The sequence below is a fragment of the Epinephelus fuscoguttatus genome, linkage group LG6 (genome assembly GCF_011397635.1).
Source record: "Epinephelus fuscoguttatus linkage group LG6, E.fuscoguttatus.final_Chr_v1".
In the NCBI taxonomy this organism is placed as follows: Eukaryota; Metazoa; Chordata; class Actinopteri; order Perciformes; family Serranidae; genus Epinephelus; species Epinephelus fuscoguttatus.
The window spans coordinates 28,848,042-28,867,166 of record NC_064757.1 but is presented as its reverse complement, the minus strand read 5'-3'; the positions used below and the strand labels follow the sequence as shown (position 1 = coordinate 28,867,166).

Genomic DNA, 19,125 nt, shown 5'->3' with positions numbered 1-19,125 from the left:
AATAGGGCCCATCAAGTCAGACCCCCGCCCTGAGCTGTGCGCTGTGGGCTGTATGAGCTCCTGAACATGTGAAGTCCAGGCTGATGGCTTCTCTGCCTCCACACAATAAAAAGTACAATAAAATGAATTAAATATTAAAGTGAAGACTACATTTTGCTCAATTCAAACTTTAGGATGTGAATAGCCCACCATAGTTTTAACACACATCAATACACAAAGCCCAGTTTATCAGGACTTGAAATGTGTTTTGTAGTATTTTTAAAATTTCTATTACAGACCCAGTGTGACATAGTGTTACTTTATTAGAGTTCACATAAGGTTATTAATGGTCAGCCCAGTCGTTGGAAGAAGATTTTGGCATTTTACATTTCTGCAAACCACAAATGTGGTAAATTGGCACACCTGCCAAGCTGCAGACAACTATTCAAGTCCAAATAACAACAAAAGCAGTTGTTCTTTAGCTTGTCATTGCTATGTTTTTTCCAGCAGCTTTTCAGCCCCCATACCTGTTTTTTTAGGGGCCCGTTGCTGTGTTTCCAGCAGAATTTTAGCCCCCAAACTGGGAAGGTTTTTAGGGACCCATAGCAAGTTTCTATTGTTTTTTTTAGCCCTGAACATGGAGAGTGCTTAGAAACCGGTTGCTGTGTTACCAGCAGCGTTTTAGCCCCCAAACGTGAATGTTTTTTAGGAGCCTATCCTGTGTTTCCTGCAGATTTCTATCCCTTGAACATGGATGTTTGTTAGGGACCTGTTGCGTATTTCCAGCACTTTATTCGCCCCCAGATGGGGAGGTCGTTTAGGGGCAAGTTTCCATTGGTTTTTTAGCCACCAAACGTGCAGGGTCTTTAGAAACCCGTTGCTATGTTTCCTGTGGCTCTTTAGCCCCCATGTTTCAAAACATGACATACTTAATGAACAGCAATATGGATTCAGAAAAAACGAACCACCTCACTAGCACTGGTAGATTTTGTTGAACAAATTACAGAAGCCACTGAGAGAAAAGAACACACAATAGGGATATTTCTTGATTTGCAAAATGCTTTTGATACTGTCGATCACAAAATATTACTATCAAAACTACATAGGTATGGAATCAGAGGATTGGCCCATGATTGGCTAACTAGTTATTTGGAAAACAGGTATCAGTATGTTCATGTCAATAATACAAATTCAAGCTACTTAAAGGTTAGGTGTGGGGTGCCACAGGGTTCGGTACTTGGACCATTGCTGTTCATTCTGTATATTAATGACAAATGTTTGGTTTCAAAGTCAATGAAGTGCATATTATTTGCTGATGATACAACTATTTTTTGCAGTGGAGAACATTTAAAACAACTTCTGGATACAGTGGAAGAAGAACGGCAGATTATAAAAAAAATGGTTTTGTTAATAAACTATCTCTTCACCTTGGTAAAACAAAATATATGATATTTGGACATCGTGCTCCAAACATTCATAGAAAAATTAGAATAAATGAAATTGGAATTGATATAGTAACCAAAATAAAATTTTTAGGAGTAATAATTGACAAAAAACTCAGTTGGAAACCACACATAGACCATGTCAAATCCAAAATGTCAAAATCTATTGCAATCCTGCACAAAGCTCAAGATTTCCTAAACCAGAGCTCTTTGTATACACTTTACCATTCATTCATAGTTCCTTAGATGATGTATGGAGTAGAGATATGGGCAAACACTTATAAAACAAACACAAACTCCATTTTTTTACTGCAAAAAAAAAGCTATATGTATTGTAAGCAAAAAACCCTATCATGAGCCAACCAATTCATTATTTATTCAACATAACATACTCAAATTCCAAAACTTAGTAGATTACAAAATAATACAAATTATGTATAAAGCTAGAAATGGACAATTACCACAAAGTATCCAGAGGTTGTTTAAAATGAGGGACAGCTATTACAATCTGAGGGGAACAATCATTTTTGAAAAACCAAAGATCCGTACAAATGTCAAAAATCATTGTCCATCAGTTTTAAGGGGGTGAACTTGTGGAATAGTTGTTCTGAAAATATAAAAACTTCAAGTACATTGGCCAGACTAAAAAAACTTTACAAAAATACCTTAATTATGCAGTACACTCTCAAAAAATAGTAAGTATATCTTATATTTGAGCTCATGAATCCATGTCATGTTGTCTTTGGTGTCTTGTCTGCTTGGTGTCTTATGTTTTGGTTGACTAAAAATTTATCAGTTAGTATTTAAGTTTGTATTTTGGTTGACTGAAAGTTGTTTCTTTGGTTGACTGAAAATGCACTAAGTAAGTTATGTAGTAGTTATGTTTGGATTAGCTCACACTGAGTGTAAATGGTTTATTTGTGACAAGGGTAGGCGTTATAAGCCTTTGCTTCAGCCTACACCTTTTCGGTCAGTCCTTGTTTTGTTTACTTGTGCTTTGTTGCTGATATTTTTTTTTCTGTTGCATTTTAATGACCGAAATAAATAAATCAATCAATCAATCCAAACGTGAGTATGTTTTAAGGACCCACTGCCATGTTACCAGCAGCTTTTCAGCCCCCAAATGTGAATGTTTTTTAGGAACCTGTCACTGTGTTTCTAGCGGCTTTTTAGCCCCCAGACATGGATGTTTTTTTAGGAACCTATCACTGCAGATTTCTAGCCCTAAAACGTGGACGTTTGTTAGGGACCCGTTTCCAGCACCTTTTTAGCCCCCAAATGTGGAGGTTGTTTAGGGGCACATGGCAAGTTTCCATTGGTTTTTTAGTCCCCAAACAGGCAGTTTTTTAGAAAACCATTGCTGTGTTTCCTGCAGCTCTTTAGCCCACAAACATGGTTGTTTGTAGGAACCTGTCACTGTGTTTCTAGCGTTTTTTTAGCCCCCAAACATGGAGAGTGTTTAGAAACCTGTTGCTGTGTTACCTGCAGCTTTCCAGCCCCCTAATGTGGGTGTTTTTTAGAAACCTGTCACTTTGTTTCCAGCGGCTTTTTAGCCCCCAAACATGGGTGTTTTTAGGAACCTATCACTGTGATTCTTGCAGATTTTTAGTCCTAAAATGTAAATGTTTGTAAGGGACCCATTTCATGTTTCCAGCACCTTTTTAGCCCCCAGATGTGGAGGTCGTTTAGGGGCACATGGCAAGTTTCCATTGGTTTTTTAGTCCCCAAACGGGCAGTTTTTTAGAAAACCATTGCTGTGTTTCCTGCAGCTTTTCAGCCACCAAATGTGTGTTTTTTAGGAACCTGTCACTGTGTTTCTAGCGTTTTTTTAGCCCCCAAACATGGAGTGTTTAGAAATCCACTGCTGTGTTACCAGCAGCTTTTCAGTCCCCTAATGTGAGTGTTTTTGAGGAACCTGTCACTGTGTTTCTTGCAGATTTCTAGCCCTAAAACGTGGACGTTTATTAGGGACCCATTGTGTGTTTCCAGCACCTTTTTAGCCCCCGAATGTGGAGGTCGTTGAGGGGCACATGGCAAGTTTCCATTGTTTTTTTAGTCCCCAAACGTGCACTGTTTTTTAGAAAACCATTGCTGTGTTTCATGCAGCTCTTTAGCCCGCAAACATGGTTGTTTTTAGGGACCTGTCACTGTGTTTCCAGCATCTTTTTTAGCCCCAAAACATGGATGTTTTTAAGGAACCCATTGTGGTGTTTCCTGCTGTGTTTGGTCCCCAGATGTGGATTTTTTTAGGGAACAATTGTTATGTTACCAGTGGCTCTTTAGCCCTAAAACATGGGTATTTTTAAGCTAAATATGTCTCTTTTCCTTCTTAGTCTCCAAACAGGGATGTTGTTTAGGGACCCATTGCTGTGTTTACTGCAGCTTTTTAGCCCCAAAACATGGATATTTTTTAGGAACCCATTGCTGTATTTCCTGCAGCTCTTAGTGCCAAAACGTGGGTGTTTTTTAGAACCCATCACTGTGTTTCCTGCAGATTTTGGTCCCCAGACGTGAATGTTTTTTAGGGACCCATTGCTCTCTTACCAGCAGCTCTTTCTTTTTTTTTAGCTACCTGTGGTTCTTTTCCTGCTGCTTTTTAGTCCCCAAATGTGGATGTTTTTCAGGGACCCACCGCTGTGTTTCCTGTGGCTTTATAGTCCCCAAACATGGGTGTTTTTAGGGAACCCTAATGTTTTTCTAGCCCTGAAACGTGGGTGTTTTTTAGGGACCTGTTCCTGTGTTTCCTGTGGCTTTATAGTCCCCAAACATGGGTGTTTTTAGGGAACCCTAATGTTTTTCTAGCCCTGAAACGTGGGTGTTTTTTAGGGACCTGTTCCTGTGTTTCCTGTGGCTTTTAGCCTCCGTATGTGGATGTTTCTATGGACCCCAAATGTATATCTTTAGCTCCAAAACATGGGTGTTTTTTAGGGACCTGTCACTGTTTGTCCAGCTGTGATACTGCCACATAAAGCAGTTGTTCTTAATTGAGATATTGCTGTTTTCCTGGCCAGGGTTGAGCTCCCAGAATTGGGTATTTTAAGCCACAACATCTTCTCCAAACAATAACCAAGTATTTTTTGTGAATGTGTGTGTGGTTGGCAGAAACATATAACACCAACATTTTTCTGGCAATTGGGTTGCAATGTTAGATGTGTTTCATTGTAATTTTTTGGAGCAGGCCTGGCACCAAAATGCTTCAACTTGTTATGTTGCTTGGTAGTTGTATTAATTCTTTATTTCCTTACTAAGGTAATCTTACTTTCAATCCATGTCATGTAAAACATGGTAGGGGACAAACACATAACCACAAAAGGTATTATGTAAACTGGAAGTAAGCTCCTTTCATGCTCAAACAAATCGAGCATGGTGGCATCAAAGAAAAAAAATACCTACAGTATGAATATTTGAATGTATAATTTATGAATACATGTGCCAGTTTGTTGTCTATGGTTACACAACAAAAACTATTCTCTTTCAACATCCCCATTTTTCCTTTACTACTACAAATGTGTTTGAATCCATTGGCAGCTTTCAGTGGTGACGATTTGCCCTTTCCTGCTTTTCACAAACGCAAAGAGGAAAGTATGTGGTAGATACTGTGAATAAATTAGGAGTCCATTTCAGTGTATGGTGAGTGCTCTTTCTAAACCTACATTACTATTTAATTGAGAATGCAGAAGAAGACTTTCAAAATCCATCTATGTACGTACGTACCACACACCCACAGAGGCACTCACACAAACACGAAGTGACACACATACAGTAATGAGTGACACAGGAAACTTACAGTGTGACTTTATGTCAGAATATAAGATGCTGTAGTGATCATATGTTTGACTTTGGTTTAAATTTTTTAGAAGAGATGGCACCCTAACACGTGTTCTAGTTTCTTAACAAAGACAAGCTATATCTTAAATGGCTTCTACTACAAAATTTCTGAATGAATAAACACATTAAAACTTGGCCAGTGGTTAATAAACTTTGATTGCTAATGCCTTCCTGAGTTGCCAACTGGAAGTCGTTGTCCACAGTCTCCCTAAACTCAGCTAGGCTTTGTACCTCTCATCATGGAAACTCCAGCAAAGGACAAAGTCCAGGCACTATAGAGTAGCAACCATAGTCTGTGCTTTCCAGGGAGTAAACCTTAAATATGTCCATTTGAGACTGCTTTACTTCCAGCATCAGCCACACTAGCCACTAACCAAAGAGGTGACATTTTATGTCCCAGGTTTTGAAACCAGAGGTCATTCTACCGAGACCCTGCAACTGTCCTGTCACCACAAACGACCACTTACGTTATTGTTGAGTTATACCAGACTGAAAACAATATGTGCACAGAGCACTATAGGGGTGAGGGAAAAATCCATAGAGCTTAGGAGAGCCCAGTCTGACTTCGAAGCCGTCGAAATCCAGTGCTTGGGCAGTGACTTGTGGTGTCAAGAACCAATGCACAAAGGCTTCCTTTAACGTTGGCATAATACGTGGCCGGTTGCCATTATAGCTTAACTGAACCCAGCGGCATCAGGGGGAAACACAGCAGGACAAGGATGAAAGTTAAGGCAGGAGGGATGGTGGATGGGCCCAACAAACATGGACCTTCACCCATGAGAGTGGTGTTTGTGTCCTGTAAGAGTCTAAAGGCAAACCCTGTTCTTTTTTCCTAAACCTAACCACATGTTTTTGTTGCCTAAACCCAACCATGTGTTTATTGTTGAAGGAAAAAGAAGTCAATTTGCGCTGTTGTACCAATGTAGTGTGTTTACTTTGAAAGAGACTGTATGTAAACGTTGAATTTCCTTTTAAAACTGAAGTGTATTTTAAAAGAAGACAATGTATGTAACAGGCAGAACTTGACACGGTGTCCCAGAACGTGAATAACCAACACACCCAGGGTACCTTGCATGTCATATGTGGACGTGGAAAGTCCGTGATTAAACGTCGATATGTGACGAGGTCAGAGTGAGAATGTGTTGCATAGGATCATGATATTTTACATGACAATAGTTTATTGATAAACAAATGTTAAGAACTTAAGAACTTTTTTACTATATGAATTATTAATATTGAAAATACAAATGAAATTTTTGTTGCCTGAGATGAACAGACTGAAAACTGTATCTTAGTAGATAAAACAAAAGTTTTTCCTTTGGGGACATAATTTGCAGCTGAAAATAAGCAATAAATTGTAATCGCAATACTCGCAATTCTCAGCATAATGCAAAAATGTGACTCACATATCTTGATAATATCATATTGTGGGGCTTCTGGTTAGCCCTATCCCTACTGAGTACACATAGTGAGTCAGGGCCCATCACATAAATCTTACACTAATGCAAGTATAGAATGAAAGTGAAGCCCTTTGAATCAGCTCTAATAAAAGACTATTTGGCATCCCAACTAAAAAACTTGAACTGTATCAGGAATAAAGTCATTTATTTATCTGTAACACATGATTTCATTACCAAATTGGAAACCACTTAAACTGTAAAAATCAATTTCAAAGCCACATCTACACACCTGTGTGTATGTGTTTCTGTTTGAACTTTATTTACTGTACAGTACAGTGACTTAGTCCAACATGACTCCCTCCAGGGGTGTTAAAGAACAACAAGAACCACAAAGTTCCTTCTCATTGAGAAACAGTTAATTAAAAACATCTCACAACACATACTGTATGATATAATGCTAGTGCCAATTAAAAATGTTTTCGTTCCCAGGATATGGTGTTTGGTGATAAAGTGGAACATAGAGGTTCATAAAACCATAAATAAATAGTTGTAATTAAAGAGCAAATCTTTGGTTTACTAGTGTTGTGAGGATGCATAAATATAATCACCCAAATGCTCACGTGTGTTATTCCTTTGATTTTATTGTGGTCAGATGTTTATCATTATTATTAATAAACCATGATTTACATTCAAGTATTATCATCGGAATACGCAAAATCTGTGGTAGTACTGAAATGTTATATTCTGGGTTTTGGGTAAAAGTACAAACAAGCACTACAGAAGTCTTCAAAATCTAGAGGTGCTGCTCATTCTTGTGTTTCCCAAAGTAAAAACATAATGAAAATTGTTAAATTGTCCATGAAAAGTTTGAATTTTAAAGTGTTTATCATGACTGCACATCTCAAAATGAGGAAAATTTGGTATGTATAAATTTGGAGTACTTAAAGTGCCATTGAAAGTACTCAGACTAGGACTGATCCAGTAAGGTGTGTTTAAGCATCAACAGACCGTATGTAATTATATTGAAAGTAAAGCACCACAGCCTAAGAGATATTATACATGTATTCACTCCCCTCCGTACAGGAACAGGACATGTTGTGCGACCCACATTACACGTGCAACATGAGGAGACAGAGAACACTGGATTCCCAAACATGCCCCTACACAGTTTCCCCATTTCAATCATTTATTAATGAGAGACAACAAGCTGGCACACTGTTGTTTTCCCTCTGCTGCGCCGTCCCACCTGCTTGAAATTCACCCAGTGTCTTCTCATTAAACCCTACAGCTCAGTTTCTCCCTATATAAACATATATGTACCTGCCTGCCCGCTGCTTCATCTTTAATTCCTTATTCTATCCTCATCCTTTAGTACCTCCAACCTTTCCTCTCTCTTTGTTGCTCCAACATTGTTGCCAGGTCTGTCAAAAAGAAGGGAAGAAGAGGTAGCAGAGGAAGCAGAATATGAAGAAGCCTATAACCCAGTTGACTGAGTAGATGTAGATGATGACCATGTCCATGTCAAAGTGCCAGCCTCGAGAGTCATCCTCAAAGTCCAGAGCGTCCAGACGGTAGCCTCCTCCATGGGGGAACTGGCGTCTGACTATGGGACTGGACTGCCTCTGGAAGCCTGGTTGGGACGACAAAGGAGGCATCTCACCTGGTGATTTTCATTTAAGTGACACTCCACTCAAAATCTAAAAAAAAAAAATGGCTGTAAAATGTGTCTAAAGTCATTTTTTTTTTCCTTACTTGAATTCAGCTTCAGTGGATTTTAATACTGACAAGTTTTCATGGTGAAAAAAAGCATTAAAATGTGAAGCTGTAGCTACTGCTCGAGACATCAAGGTCACGCCTTTGGTAATATTTCTGGGAAATTAGGAGGTTCAGTGACACAAAGAGATGTTTCCATTCTGTCATCACAGAAAAACTGAGTAGTTTTTAAAGGGATGGCTCACCTCAAAATCAAAAATATATGTTTTCCTCATACCTGCAGTGCTATTTATCAATCTCAACAGCAATGTCTCAGAAATCATGCACTGTACATGCAATCACCGGTTATTCGAGTTAATCTACAGACCTTATTGTGAGCAGTTTTCTCTGTACTGAACTACATCCACCAGCCATACCACTGCACAGAGGGAAGCGTGAATCTACTCATGGATGAGAGGCTCGTGATCGTAACAGCTCAAGATGTAAACATTAGTGGCGTCCTCCTCGGCTGAGCTGTAATGTAAGCTAGCTCAGTGGTGCTAGGTGAGCTAGCAGTGGATGCACGCTTCCTTCTGCACAGTGATACGGTTGGTGAATGCAGTCCTGTAGGAAAAAAAGGTTCCTACATGAAATTGCTCACAACAAGGTCTGTAGATTATCTTGAGTAACCAGGTCATGATTTCTGGACAGAGACATTGCTGTTAAATTTTAAATGTATTTTTATTTTATCTATTTCTATTTTATTTTATTTTATTTCATTTTATTTTATTTTGTTATATTTTATTTTATTTTATTTTAATTTAATTGTATTTAATTTTATTTATTTATTATCTGTTTAGTTTTTGGTGCTTTGAGTACCTCTAGCTGAGGGCTATGTGGTTCAGTTATATTCAAAAGAAGGCAGTCATCTCTACAGCTGATATCTCCAACACTCTGCAACTCATAGCAAAACAATCTAGACTGATCAGTAGTTCTACAGGTAAGAGTAAAAATATGTATTTTAGATTTGGGTAAATGGTCCCTTTAATCCTCAACATTGGTGTACAGCTCACTACTGACTTATTCACCCTGTCCCCTAAAAATACACTTAGAAACTACTAATTTGGGTGTTCGGACCAAGAAGAGGTGGCAAGTGTAGTACATTTTACTCATGTACCAGACTTACTGTAAGTACATTATTATTTATTTTTGGCGCTTTGAGCACCACAAGCTGAGTGCCATCTAGTTCTATCTTAATTAAGAGAAGGCAGTCACAGGTTAAGAGGAAAAATGTGTCTTTTTATTTTAGGGTAATTCAAGGTTTTTTAACACAAGATTTTTTATAGAGTTTAACTGGTGTGTAGTCAAAGTGTCTTTAACGATGCTGAAAAAAAGTATCACTTAACTTCTCCACTGTCCATCCATATGCTCAATTTTATTCCAAACAACCATTATATTTGCCAAAATATGTCTTCATACATTGCATCGATGTAGTGCTACTACTTTCCTTACTCATATTTTACTCAAGGTAATTGCTGCCGTAACAGTAGAGTGTTTAATTCTGAAGGAGAGATTTACATTTCTTCAATTAGTGGCACAACATCAGTGGATGGGTTAGAAACTGATTTTGGGGAATAGTGAAGATATACTCCAAGAATTCTGTGTATGATTAAAAAAAGAACATGTGTGTGCAGGAAAGGCAGCCACCCAAACTTGCATTGTTTATGCTATGAGGCTGGAGCAATGTGTTAAATACGTTTAGGATAAATACGCAGCAGGTATCCTTGTGTTACTCTGTCACTTACGAGGAGAAAAGCAGTTGCAAATGTGTCCTACTGCTGCTGGTATTTTGCCAAATCTGATGATCTGACATCAGATAACTTTCATGTATTGGGAATTAAAAACTTGCCTCCAAAGATACGGAAGAGTTTTCTGCAGCTTGGTAGAGGCCACTTTGCACAACTTGCTTTCTGGAAGTTCTGTTTCCGGGAGAGGTATTCCTTTGGGAAGAATGTCCTCGCTGTTTGATTTAGCTCTGTAAGAAAGACAAGGTGGCAAACTACAAATGAACATCTCACTCCACATCTTGATTCTCTGGATAGATGATGTTTGATTTATTCAGTAGATTAAAAAAAAAGCAGCAGATGCAGCATCACCAGACTCCCTCATTTTCTCCTTGTTCTGTTTCCGTGTATGACCTTGGCTTTGGTAATCAACACAAGAATCTAATCTACAATGCTTGTCACCTAATCACTCACAAGGGCCCTTAGTGTGTCTGCAGCCCTCATAACCACGGCCACTCTGCCTTTTATGGCCACAGCAGTGTCCCTGCCGCTCACTGTCTCCTACATACATCCAGAAGTAGGCCAAAGTGAATCACAGAGCGTCATTACTTATTCATAGATTTGTCCAAATCTGAATACGTCTCATGTAATCAGCGGCACTGATCACGAGGTTACATAAAATAAGTATGTCATTACACAGCATATGTGCAGAAATATTCATATTACGGCACATACTGTAGCATTGTTGTGTAAAAACATAAGATTATATTGCAATGCATTCTCCACACATAAGGAATACTACTTCTTATTTCCATCTGAAAGCGCTAATAAAAGCGTTCAGATCATGTTTGAGTTTGTCTTCTCGGCCTGGGTGACTCATCTGGTCAGAGCTGAACTAAAGGTCTAGTCTGCTCCCTATGGGACATCTGCAGCTGGGCCCTCTGAACAATCTGCAGATACAGAATATCATCTGTACAGCAGAAGTAAGAATACACATATAGCTGCAAATACAAGTACGCTTTCCCTGTCATGGATCATTTTAGTCCAGACAAGATTTTGCTGGCGTATTTCCAACTGTATTTTTATCCATCTCACATTATTTAATCTAGAATGCTGAGTAGAGTCTTAAGTAGAGGCGATAAGTATTTCAAATCATGTGAATTGTAAGCCAAGTGCTTTCTGCCCATTAGCTCACCCTTCTGGAAGAAGACGTGTGTGATGATTGTTCTGCAGAGGGGGCAGGGGGTGTTGGTGGGGCTGTTCTTCGCCAGCGTCCTCAGACAGGGTTCACAGAAGATGTGGTTGCAGGGGTGACACATGTAAGGGCTGAAGTACACGTCCAAGCACACGGCGCAGATGTAACCTTCTCTGTCACCGGCGCTCATGTCCTCGTCATCCTCGCTGCTGCTGCTGGATGGGTTCCCTGTTGAGCTCTGGGTGAGAAGGGCAGACAGGGGGAGAAAAGATAGATAGATGATGTAAGATGATTAACAGTTATGTGTATATACAGTTACTGGCCACTTTATTAGCATTAGGGACGGACATGGTCAGCAACAATACTCAGGTAGGCTGTGGTGTTTAAACCATGCTCAGTTGGTACTAAGGGGCCCAAAGTGTGCCAAGAAAATATCCCCCACACCATTACACCACCACCACCAGCCTGAACCGTTGATACAAGGCAGGATGGATCCATGCTTTCATGTTGTTTACACCAAATTCTGACCCTACCATCTGAATGTGGCAGCAGAAATCCAGACTCATCAGACCAGGCAACATTTTTCCAATCTTCTATTGTCCAGTTTTGGTGAGCCTGTGTGAACTGTAGCCTCAGTTTCCTGTTGTTAGCTGACAGGAGTGGCACCTGGTGTGGTCTTCTGCTGCTGTAGCCAGTTCAAAGTCACTTAAATCACCTTTCTTCCTCATTCTGATGCTCAGTTCGAACTTCAGCAGGTCGTCTTGACCATGTCTACATGCCTAACTTCATAAATTTGCTGCCATGTGATTAGCAATTTGTGTTAATGAGCAGTTCAGGTGTACCTAATAAAGTGGCTGGTGAGTGTACATGCATGTGTTCATCTACAAGCCTTTGTATACAGTATAAAGTCTGGGTATGTGTTGGTTTTTATGTGTTTTGGATTCGATTAAAATCTGAAAGGGCCAAGATAGACTTTTCTGATGCTATTTAAAATGAAACCGAACAAAGAACAAAAAGAGTTTTGAAAGATAATTCATCCCTTTTCTCTCCTTCTGTCCATAAAATCTAAAGTCACAACGGCAAACCCATTTCTGCAGGGTTAAGTCTACATGGAATGAGCTTCGACAGATTACGTATCAAGTAAAAGAGTAAAGGAGAACAATCCAGAAATCTGACCCTCGTATATGAGGTCCTGAGCACATTATCAAGATGTCACTGCACCCACCGACAAAAAAAGCATATATAAGTGAAAATGTCCTCTTTTGCCGTCCTCTTGAGATTCTGTTTAAAATATTCTCCACTTTAATACACCCTATTTGATGAGTGTAAATGTCTTTGACAGCCACCTGCACAGCATTATAATATGTGTGAGGACATGAGGGTGTCAGGTGTGAGCTCTGCAGAGTGAAATGTCTACCTGCCTACATTTTCTCACTTCTTACTGTAAAGCATAAACATTGTTTGTTAGAGAGATTTGACCCCGACGCTGGCCCTAATTCCAACTCCATTCACTTCATAGAAAACAGAAAGGTGTTGCATCTCTCCGGCTCGAGTTTTTCCATTAGGCAAAGTGTGACTCACACAGTTCTGTAAGATAAAACAGTTTGTTTACGCTGCAGCTAGCCTGTCCTCTGTTTACCTTTTTAATCTAGTTTGAATCCTTTTACTTCATACGGCACAATACATCTGCCGCCCCCACTGCTCTAATCCCTCTCATCTCCTCAGCAGTCAACTTGCCCTCCCTCCCGGGTGCCTCTGCACCTAAATCCACACTCAGCATTTCCAAATTCCAGCTACAAGTCATATGAGAGGAAGTACTAAAACTCATTTTGAGAGCAGTATACGAGGCCCCTCAAGTCCCCCGTCTCCTCCTCAGACCTGTATCAGGCAGACCCAGAGGACTGGAGTCTGAAGCCGCAGTCTTGAAAAAGCCTGGGGGTCGCTTCCAGAGTAATTACCACTCTCTCACCCAGGGGGAGCTCCAGGGACTTCCGTGTCGCACCAATCCTGCCTCCCAAGGTGTGTCATTAACACAGAGGAGAGAGCACAGAGCGCACAGCTCCCAAGTAATCATGGCCACTGAGGCTCTCCTGTGGCAACATGCACTGTAACATGACACCTTTGTCTTGGTTACATCGGTAAATGTGTACATAGGTAAATAAATCCCATTCATTATCACAGGTAGATATTTTTGTAGACATGCAGTAAACCTCTACTTTTTATCACCTTATGGCTTGTTGTGACTGACAGAGCTGCTGCAACTGAAACAAACAAATTTCATATAAACGTAAAGGAAATATAGCTCTTTTAGAAAAGCAATAAAAGTTTCTCAAGAACTACAAACAGCAAATGAAACCACATTTCAGCTTCCGTGCCGCAGCTGGATAAAGTAACAAAACCATCCAGCACTAATTGCCTCTCCATTGTGCAGGATGAAACCACTTCCTGTGGGAAACCGGATGATTGTAACATTAGCTCTGAACTTTAGCCTCTGAATAATGTATGCAAAAAGTACAGCCGGATATTGTACTCAGAAATAGTTAAATGAGATTCTATCGGGGGTGAAAGCAACTTTTTTTCACAAACAAATGACGCATGTGAGCAGTAAAGCTTCATGAAATCTACGAATACGTGAGGATGAATGAGAAAAAACATTGTTGAGCTGCCCTTGAGAAGTATCCCAAAGCCCCAAGTGCGATTCCTAATAGCAGAAATGCTGTGCTTGTAGTGAGCAGCTCCCAAGTGAGAATGTGTGTAACTGTGCGAGTGCAAAGTTGGATAAAGCTGAGGAAAGAGCATGCACACTCAATAAGCCTTGATAATGATAAATGACCAAGTAAGCTCATTGAATTTCCTCTGTATAAAAAAAAAGTTTAGAGGAGTAGCTGGACAAACACGCTTAGTCACTTTTACTCTGAGAGTTCAGTGAGACAATCAATTCCACTCAAGCATGGAGCTTAGCTTAGCATAAACACTGGAAGCCGGGGAAGCAGCTAACCTGGCTTTAAATATGTGGCTACCAGCACCTTAAATGATGTCAGATATGCTGAATGTGCTGTTGCTCTCCTCCACACACACAGCCACAGCCACACAAGAGCACATTCACTGACAAATATACTGTAAAACTTCAACTGAAAGCCCAGTCCCTTTTACTAGCCCCGTGTTGCTTGCCTGGTCTGGTTGCCAAGCGGTTCATTTTCTTTACAGAATCAAAATCAGAGTCGTGTGCCAGGTGCTGTAATCCTCGAGTGCTGTGATCAAATGAAGGATTCATAATTGTTATATGATCTGAAGCCTAATTTTTATATAAGTAATATTCATACTGGTTTAAATAAACAATTTGATTGTATTTCCCATTTTTCCTGAACAACAGTTTTGTGTGAAAGGATTTAAAGGCCTGTCCCAAATACAGGCTCATTGATTTCAGTGATTTAAGCAAATAATAGCCTGGGCTATTAACTGAAGTGTTATGGCAGGTGACTTTCCTCAGGGGAGAGGAGATGAGGTCTGCCCAAAAAGCTGCTAGATTTGTTGCTTGGCACATTTTCGGGGGAAAAAAAAAAAAAAAAAAAAAATTACTAAATTAGCAAAACTGTGCTGGTTGCCAGGGAGAAGTTAGCCTACAGCACATACCTCACTGCATTTGGTTAGTTTACTTTTAAAATGTAGTGACTTACTAAATGCAATTTACATAGCCATTTTTGTCATTTTAATGTAATCCATTAGATTACAAAAAATATATATCTAAATACTTATGGATAACTTTTGTGTTACTTCAAAATCAACATTAAAACTATTGCACCTTGTATTGAAACAATGGACGCAGCCACAAAAATTTGAGATCCACAAATACAAATGCAAAGACTGCTGCTGCTTAAACCTTTCACATTACTTCAACACTATTCTTTTTACTCCTGCCAGGGTCACCACAAAGTGAAGCACTTGTCTTAAAAAGCCCTGCATGGAGCATCGGTGGCTTAGTGGATAGAGCAGGTGCCCCATGTACAAGGCTGTTGCTGCAGTGGCCCGGGTTTGACTCCAGCCTGTGGCCCTTTGCTGCATGTCATTCCCGTTCTCTTGCCACCTATCAAACTCAGCTTTCCTATCAATTAAAGGCAAAAATGCCAAAAAAATATCTTTTAGGAAAAAAAAACCCTGCATGACAGACATGCTTTTCATAAGTTAATTTAGCATTTCATATTGGCATGGCATATTTTAAAGAGGTAATCAAAATGTGGTCAAGTAATCCTTGACAATGTAACTAAAATCTAAAGTAATCCCAATTACACATGATCCTTTACTATCCAAACCTGCTTGTAGAAACACAATTTACCTATGTAATTTTAATGTAATGTCCAGGTTAAAAAAATAAATAAACAATCAAGATATAAAAAGTATATGGGTTCATTTTTAAAATTTTAAATGCAATGATATTTTATACTGATGATACTTGCATATTTTTTTAACTTTGGAGACCTAAGATAATCTAATCACAGTCCAGCTACAAAAGATGGCAACTGTAGATATGCGAGACTCTTACAAGCCGCTTCAAAATATTCTTGTTTCGCTTTTTTATTTTGTGACAATGCTGTTGTTATTATGTGATTAGGCACAAGAACACTTGGTTCGGGTTAGGGAAAGATAATCTTTTACGCTAAAATGATCACTTTAAACATGGAAAATTAAATCTCGAGGGAGTTTTCACAAATTCTGGGTTACCATCTAGACAGGACCGTAATCACCATCTGACTTGAGCTATGTAGGCTACTTAACATACAGGCATGAGAGTGGTATCAACCATCTCATCTAACTAAGAAGTTTGAGTTTCTACCTTCTGGCTCTTGGCGCTTAGTCTTGCTCACCAGACCTTTCTCAAGAAAAGAAAGGTCTGGCTGCGCTGACTCTCACTTTAAGATTGGAGAAAAAACGCCCGGCTTTTTAATTTCTTTCAACCAATCACAATCGTACTGGGCGGTGCCACAGCAAGGTGTGCTTGCAAAAATATTGCCGGGGGGAAACAGGTTTTGGTGTAACACGCCCACAAAAATATCGCCTACAGGACGCGAACCATGGCAGAAAAATGGCTACATCCCCGCAAGATCAAACACCGCAAAAGTTAGTAAAGGACATGTTGAAAACTGTATTTAAGAGTCTGAGCCGGGATTGCCTGCACATGACTCTCAACATGGAGGTGGCTGTACTGGCAGCTAGCAGGTGCTAACAGCGTGAACAGTGCTAACAGCAACACTAGTGACGGAGCTGCGAAGCTGGGGAGGGGACCAAAGGGTTGGGTGTTATGCTTCCACAGTGACGGCGTAATGGGTGTTAACCACAGTATGATGGCAGTGCAGAGTGGCGGCAATTAGCTTGCCAGTGGGATACACACACATGAACTCACATACATGAACATGCACGCATGGCCCGGCCAGCAATGCAACAACAAACAGAGAAGCTCAGATTACAACACACAAAGAGGGACCGTGACTTCATTCTCTGCTCAGGACACCATTACTCCACTATATCTTCACATAGTAAATAATGATTGCTGCTATATTAATGCTCTGAATGTTGTATACAGCCCCTTTAAACAATATCATCAGCAGGAGGGCATTGAATTAGGAAATGGAATCGTCTGTGTTTCAAAGCAACTAATTCTATTCAGCTCTCTCTAATTCAGCAGTCAGAATAATTTCAATCCACCAACGTGACTGCAGATCTGCAGCAGCCAATCAAAACAGAATCTGCTCTTTTGTCTGGTTGTTTTTGAAGGGCTCTCCACCCAAGCCTCATCATGCAACTAATTCAGATCTAACCCCACTTTAAACCGCACAGACAATGGCTATTGAGATGAGCTGGGTGCTGATAGGGCTGTCGAGAGTCAGACTCTAGATGGAGTGAACACATACAGACATACAGACACACAAACACACGTGGAGCCACACACAGTCACATAGAGTGCCATAAATAGAAACAGTGAAAAGCAATATTTAAGTCTGCTTTTTGTGCCTATTGCGTCGCACCACACACACAAACACACACACAAACACACCCACACACACACACACACACACACACAGAACTCCTACTTGCATTAGCCTTCCATCCTAAAATGTAAATAGACCTTTAAGTGGATTGGTTAGGTCATTTAAGGCTGAAGTGCCTCGAGACTTGAGCAACTTGAGAGTATCCTAAAGTTTCCAAAGTATCCTGCTAATGCAAACGGAAAAAGACTGCAGACGAAGATGGCAACATTCAATTTGGTAAATGAAAAAATGTGTGTCATTCAGCGGCAGATAATTGCCCCTGCTTCTCAGCGGCCACATTAAAAAATCACAACGCTTTAATAGTTAATAAATGATTTGCATTGTATTAACATAGTATTAATTGGGAGAGAGAAATGAATTATTCAGTGATTTAATCACCCGCTCTGTGGCTCTTCTCGAAGCACACAAAGATGTGAGGTAGCTGCTTGATGTTAATCCTAAAATCACTGGCAAAACATTTGGTAAAAGACGTCAGTGTGAAATTCAGTTCTGAGTTAATTGTGTCATTCACCTGTCTGCTCTCCTGCAGTTGACTCTGTCTCCACCTCTCCCTCCTTCTCTGCCTCCTCCTCAGACACTTAATCCTGTTCTTCTCCCTTTTGCTCATCCTCCTCTCCCCAAAAGGAACACAAGGTGGCACCACTGCCGAGGTCATGCTTTGACCCATCACCTCCATCACACCACTGCCTCCTTCCCCGCTATCTTCCACGCCGTCCCCCTCTTCTTCTTCCTCTTCCTCCTCTTCTTCTTCTCCCAGCTCTGAGCTGGTGAGAGGTGGGATGTGACGCTGACGGCTTTGAGACAATCGTCCAGTTGCTGCCCCCGTCTTCACCTCCGCCCAGAATGGATCTAGCTCTCTGGATGAACTAAATGGGTAATGGTGTGGGTCTCCTGTAGCTGTCCTGGATGAAAGTCTTTCAGGGGACAGAGGTGTGGACCTGGTTTGGATGGGAGGCTGAGGGAGAGCAGAAGACGTGGACCTCAATGCTGGCCGAGGAGACTGGGGGTTTAAATTGGCGGTGCTGGTCCGGGTGCAGCCAGTACTGGGAGGTCTGGGACATGTGTATCCTCTCTGTGAGTTGTTTGACCCTTCTCCAACTTCCAAGTTGCTATTTAACGGGATGTCAGAATTACTGCTGGACAAACTCTCAGTACTTCCTCTTCCCTGGCCTCCATCTCCAAACGTCTCCGTTCTTTCTGTCTTCCTCTGCCTTTGTTTACCTCTCTCCTTGCTTCCTGCGTGTTCAACATTTTGTCTCTCCTCCTCTCTGTCTCCCTCTCTCCATCTTGCTCTGTTGTCCCTGCTGCAGGTCTTCCTGTGTGCTTTCCTCCCTGGCAGGGCAGGTCTCACCAGCTGCTCCACACTGCTCGACCTCCCCTCTCCCGCTGGATCAGCGCTCCTCAGCCTAGGTCTCACTGCCTTTAAGCACGGGATATAAGTCTCATTGTTGCTGTTTCCTTCACCGGCATCCTCACTTCCACGTCCCCCAACTTGGCTTGAGCCATTTACACCAGAGGCTCCTGCATGGAAGCTCATGATGGCGCCTTTGAGCCCCTCAGTCACCGGCAGAGCACATCTGATGCGACTTCAACCAGCTAGCCTGGTCTTTCCGCTGTCATCTTTCCCTAAGTCTTCTCTCTGCCTCCCACTCCTTCTGGATGTACAGGTTCAAGCTCTTTTTCTAAGAGCCAGAGGGACTGTTCCAGTGTAGAGGAGGTGAGCAGTGCAGCCCTCTGGTCCTGGCCTATCCTGTCCCTGTT

At 40.8% G+C, this 19,125-nt stretch overlaps 1 protein-coding gene across 1 annotated transcript; it reads right to left on the bottom strand.

The window, feature by feature from the left end:
• Positions 1-7,812: 7,812 nt before the first annotated feature.
• rnf180a (ring finger protein 180a) lies at positions 7,813-18,901 on the bottom strand. The gene is made up of 4 exons (XM_049577707.1): positions 17,876-18,901; positions 11,321-11,558; positions 10,251-10,376; positions 7,813-8,279 (listed from the first exon to the last, which is right to left on the bottom strand). Exons 1-4 carry the CDS (start codon positions 18,899-18,901, stop codon positions 8,074-8,076), a joined length of 1,596 nt encoding a protein of 531 aa, XP_049433664.1. The 3' UTR covers positions 7,813-8,073.
• Positions 18,902-19,125: the final 224 nt, after the last annotated feature.

Excerpts from the sequence above, each read along its gene's own strand:
- rnf180a (XM_049577707.1), bottom strand. The coding sequence starts at position 18,901 with ATGAGCTTCCATGCAGGAGCCTCTGGTGTAAATGGCTCAAGCCAAGTT. Across the intron at positions 11,559-17,875 it reads AACTGCAGGAGAGCAGACAG|AGCTCAACAGGGAACCCATC; the intron begins GTGAATGACACA and ends CTTCTCACCCAG. Across the intron at positions 10,377-11,320 it reads ACACGTCTTCTTCCAGAAGG|AGCTAAATCAAACAGCGAGG; the intron begins GTGAGCTAATGG and ends TCTTTCTTACAG.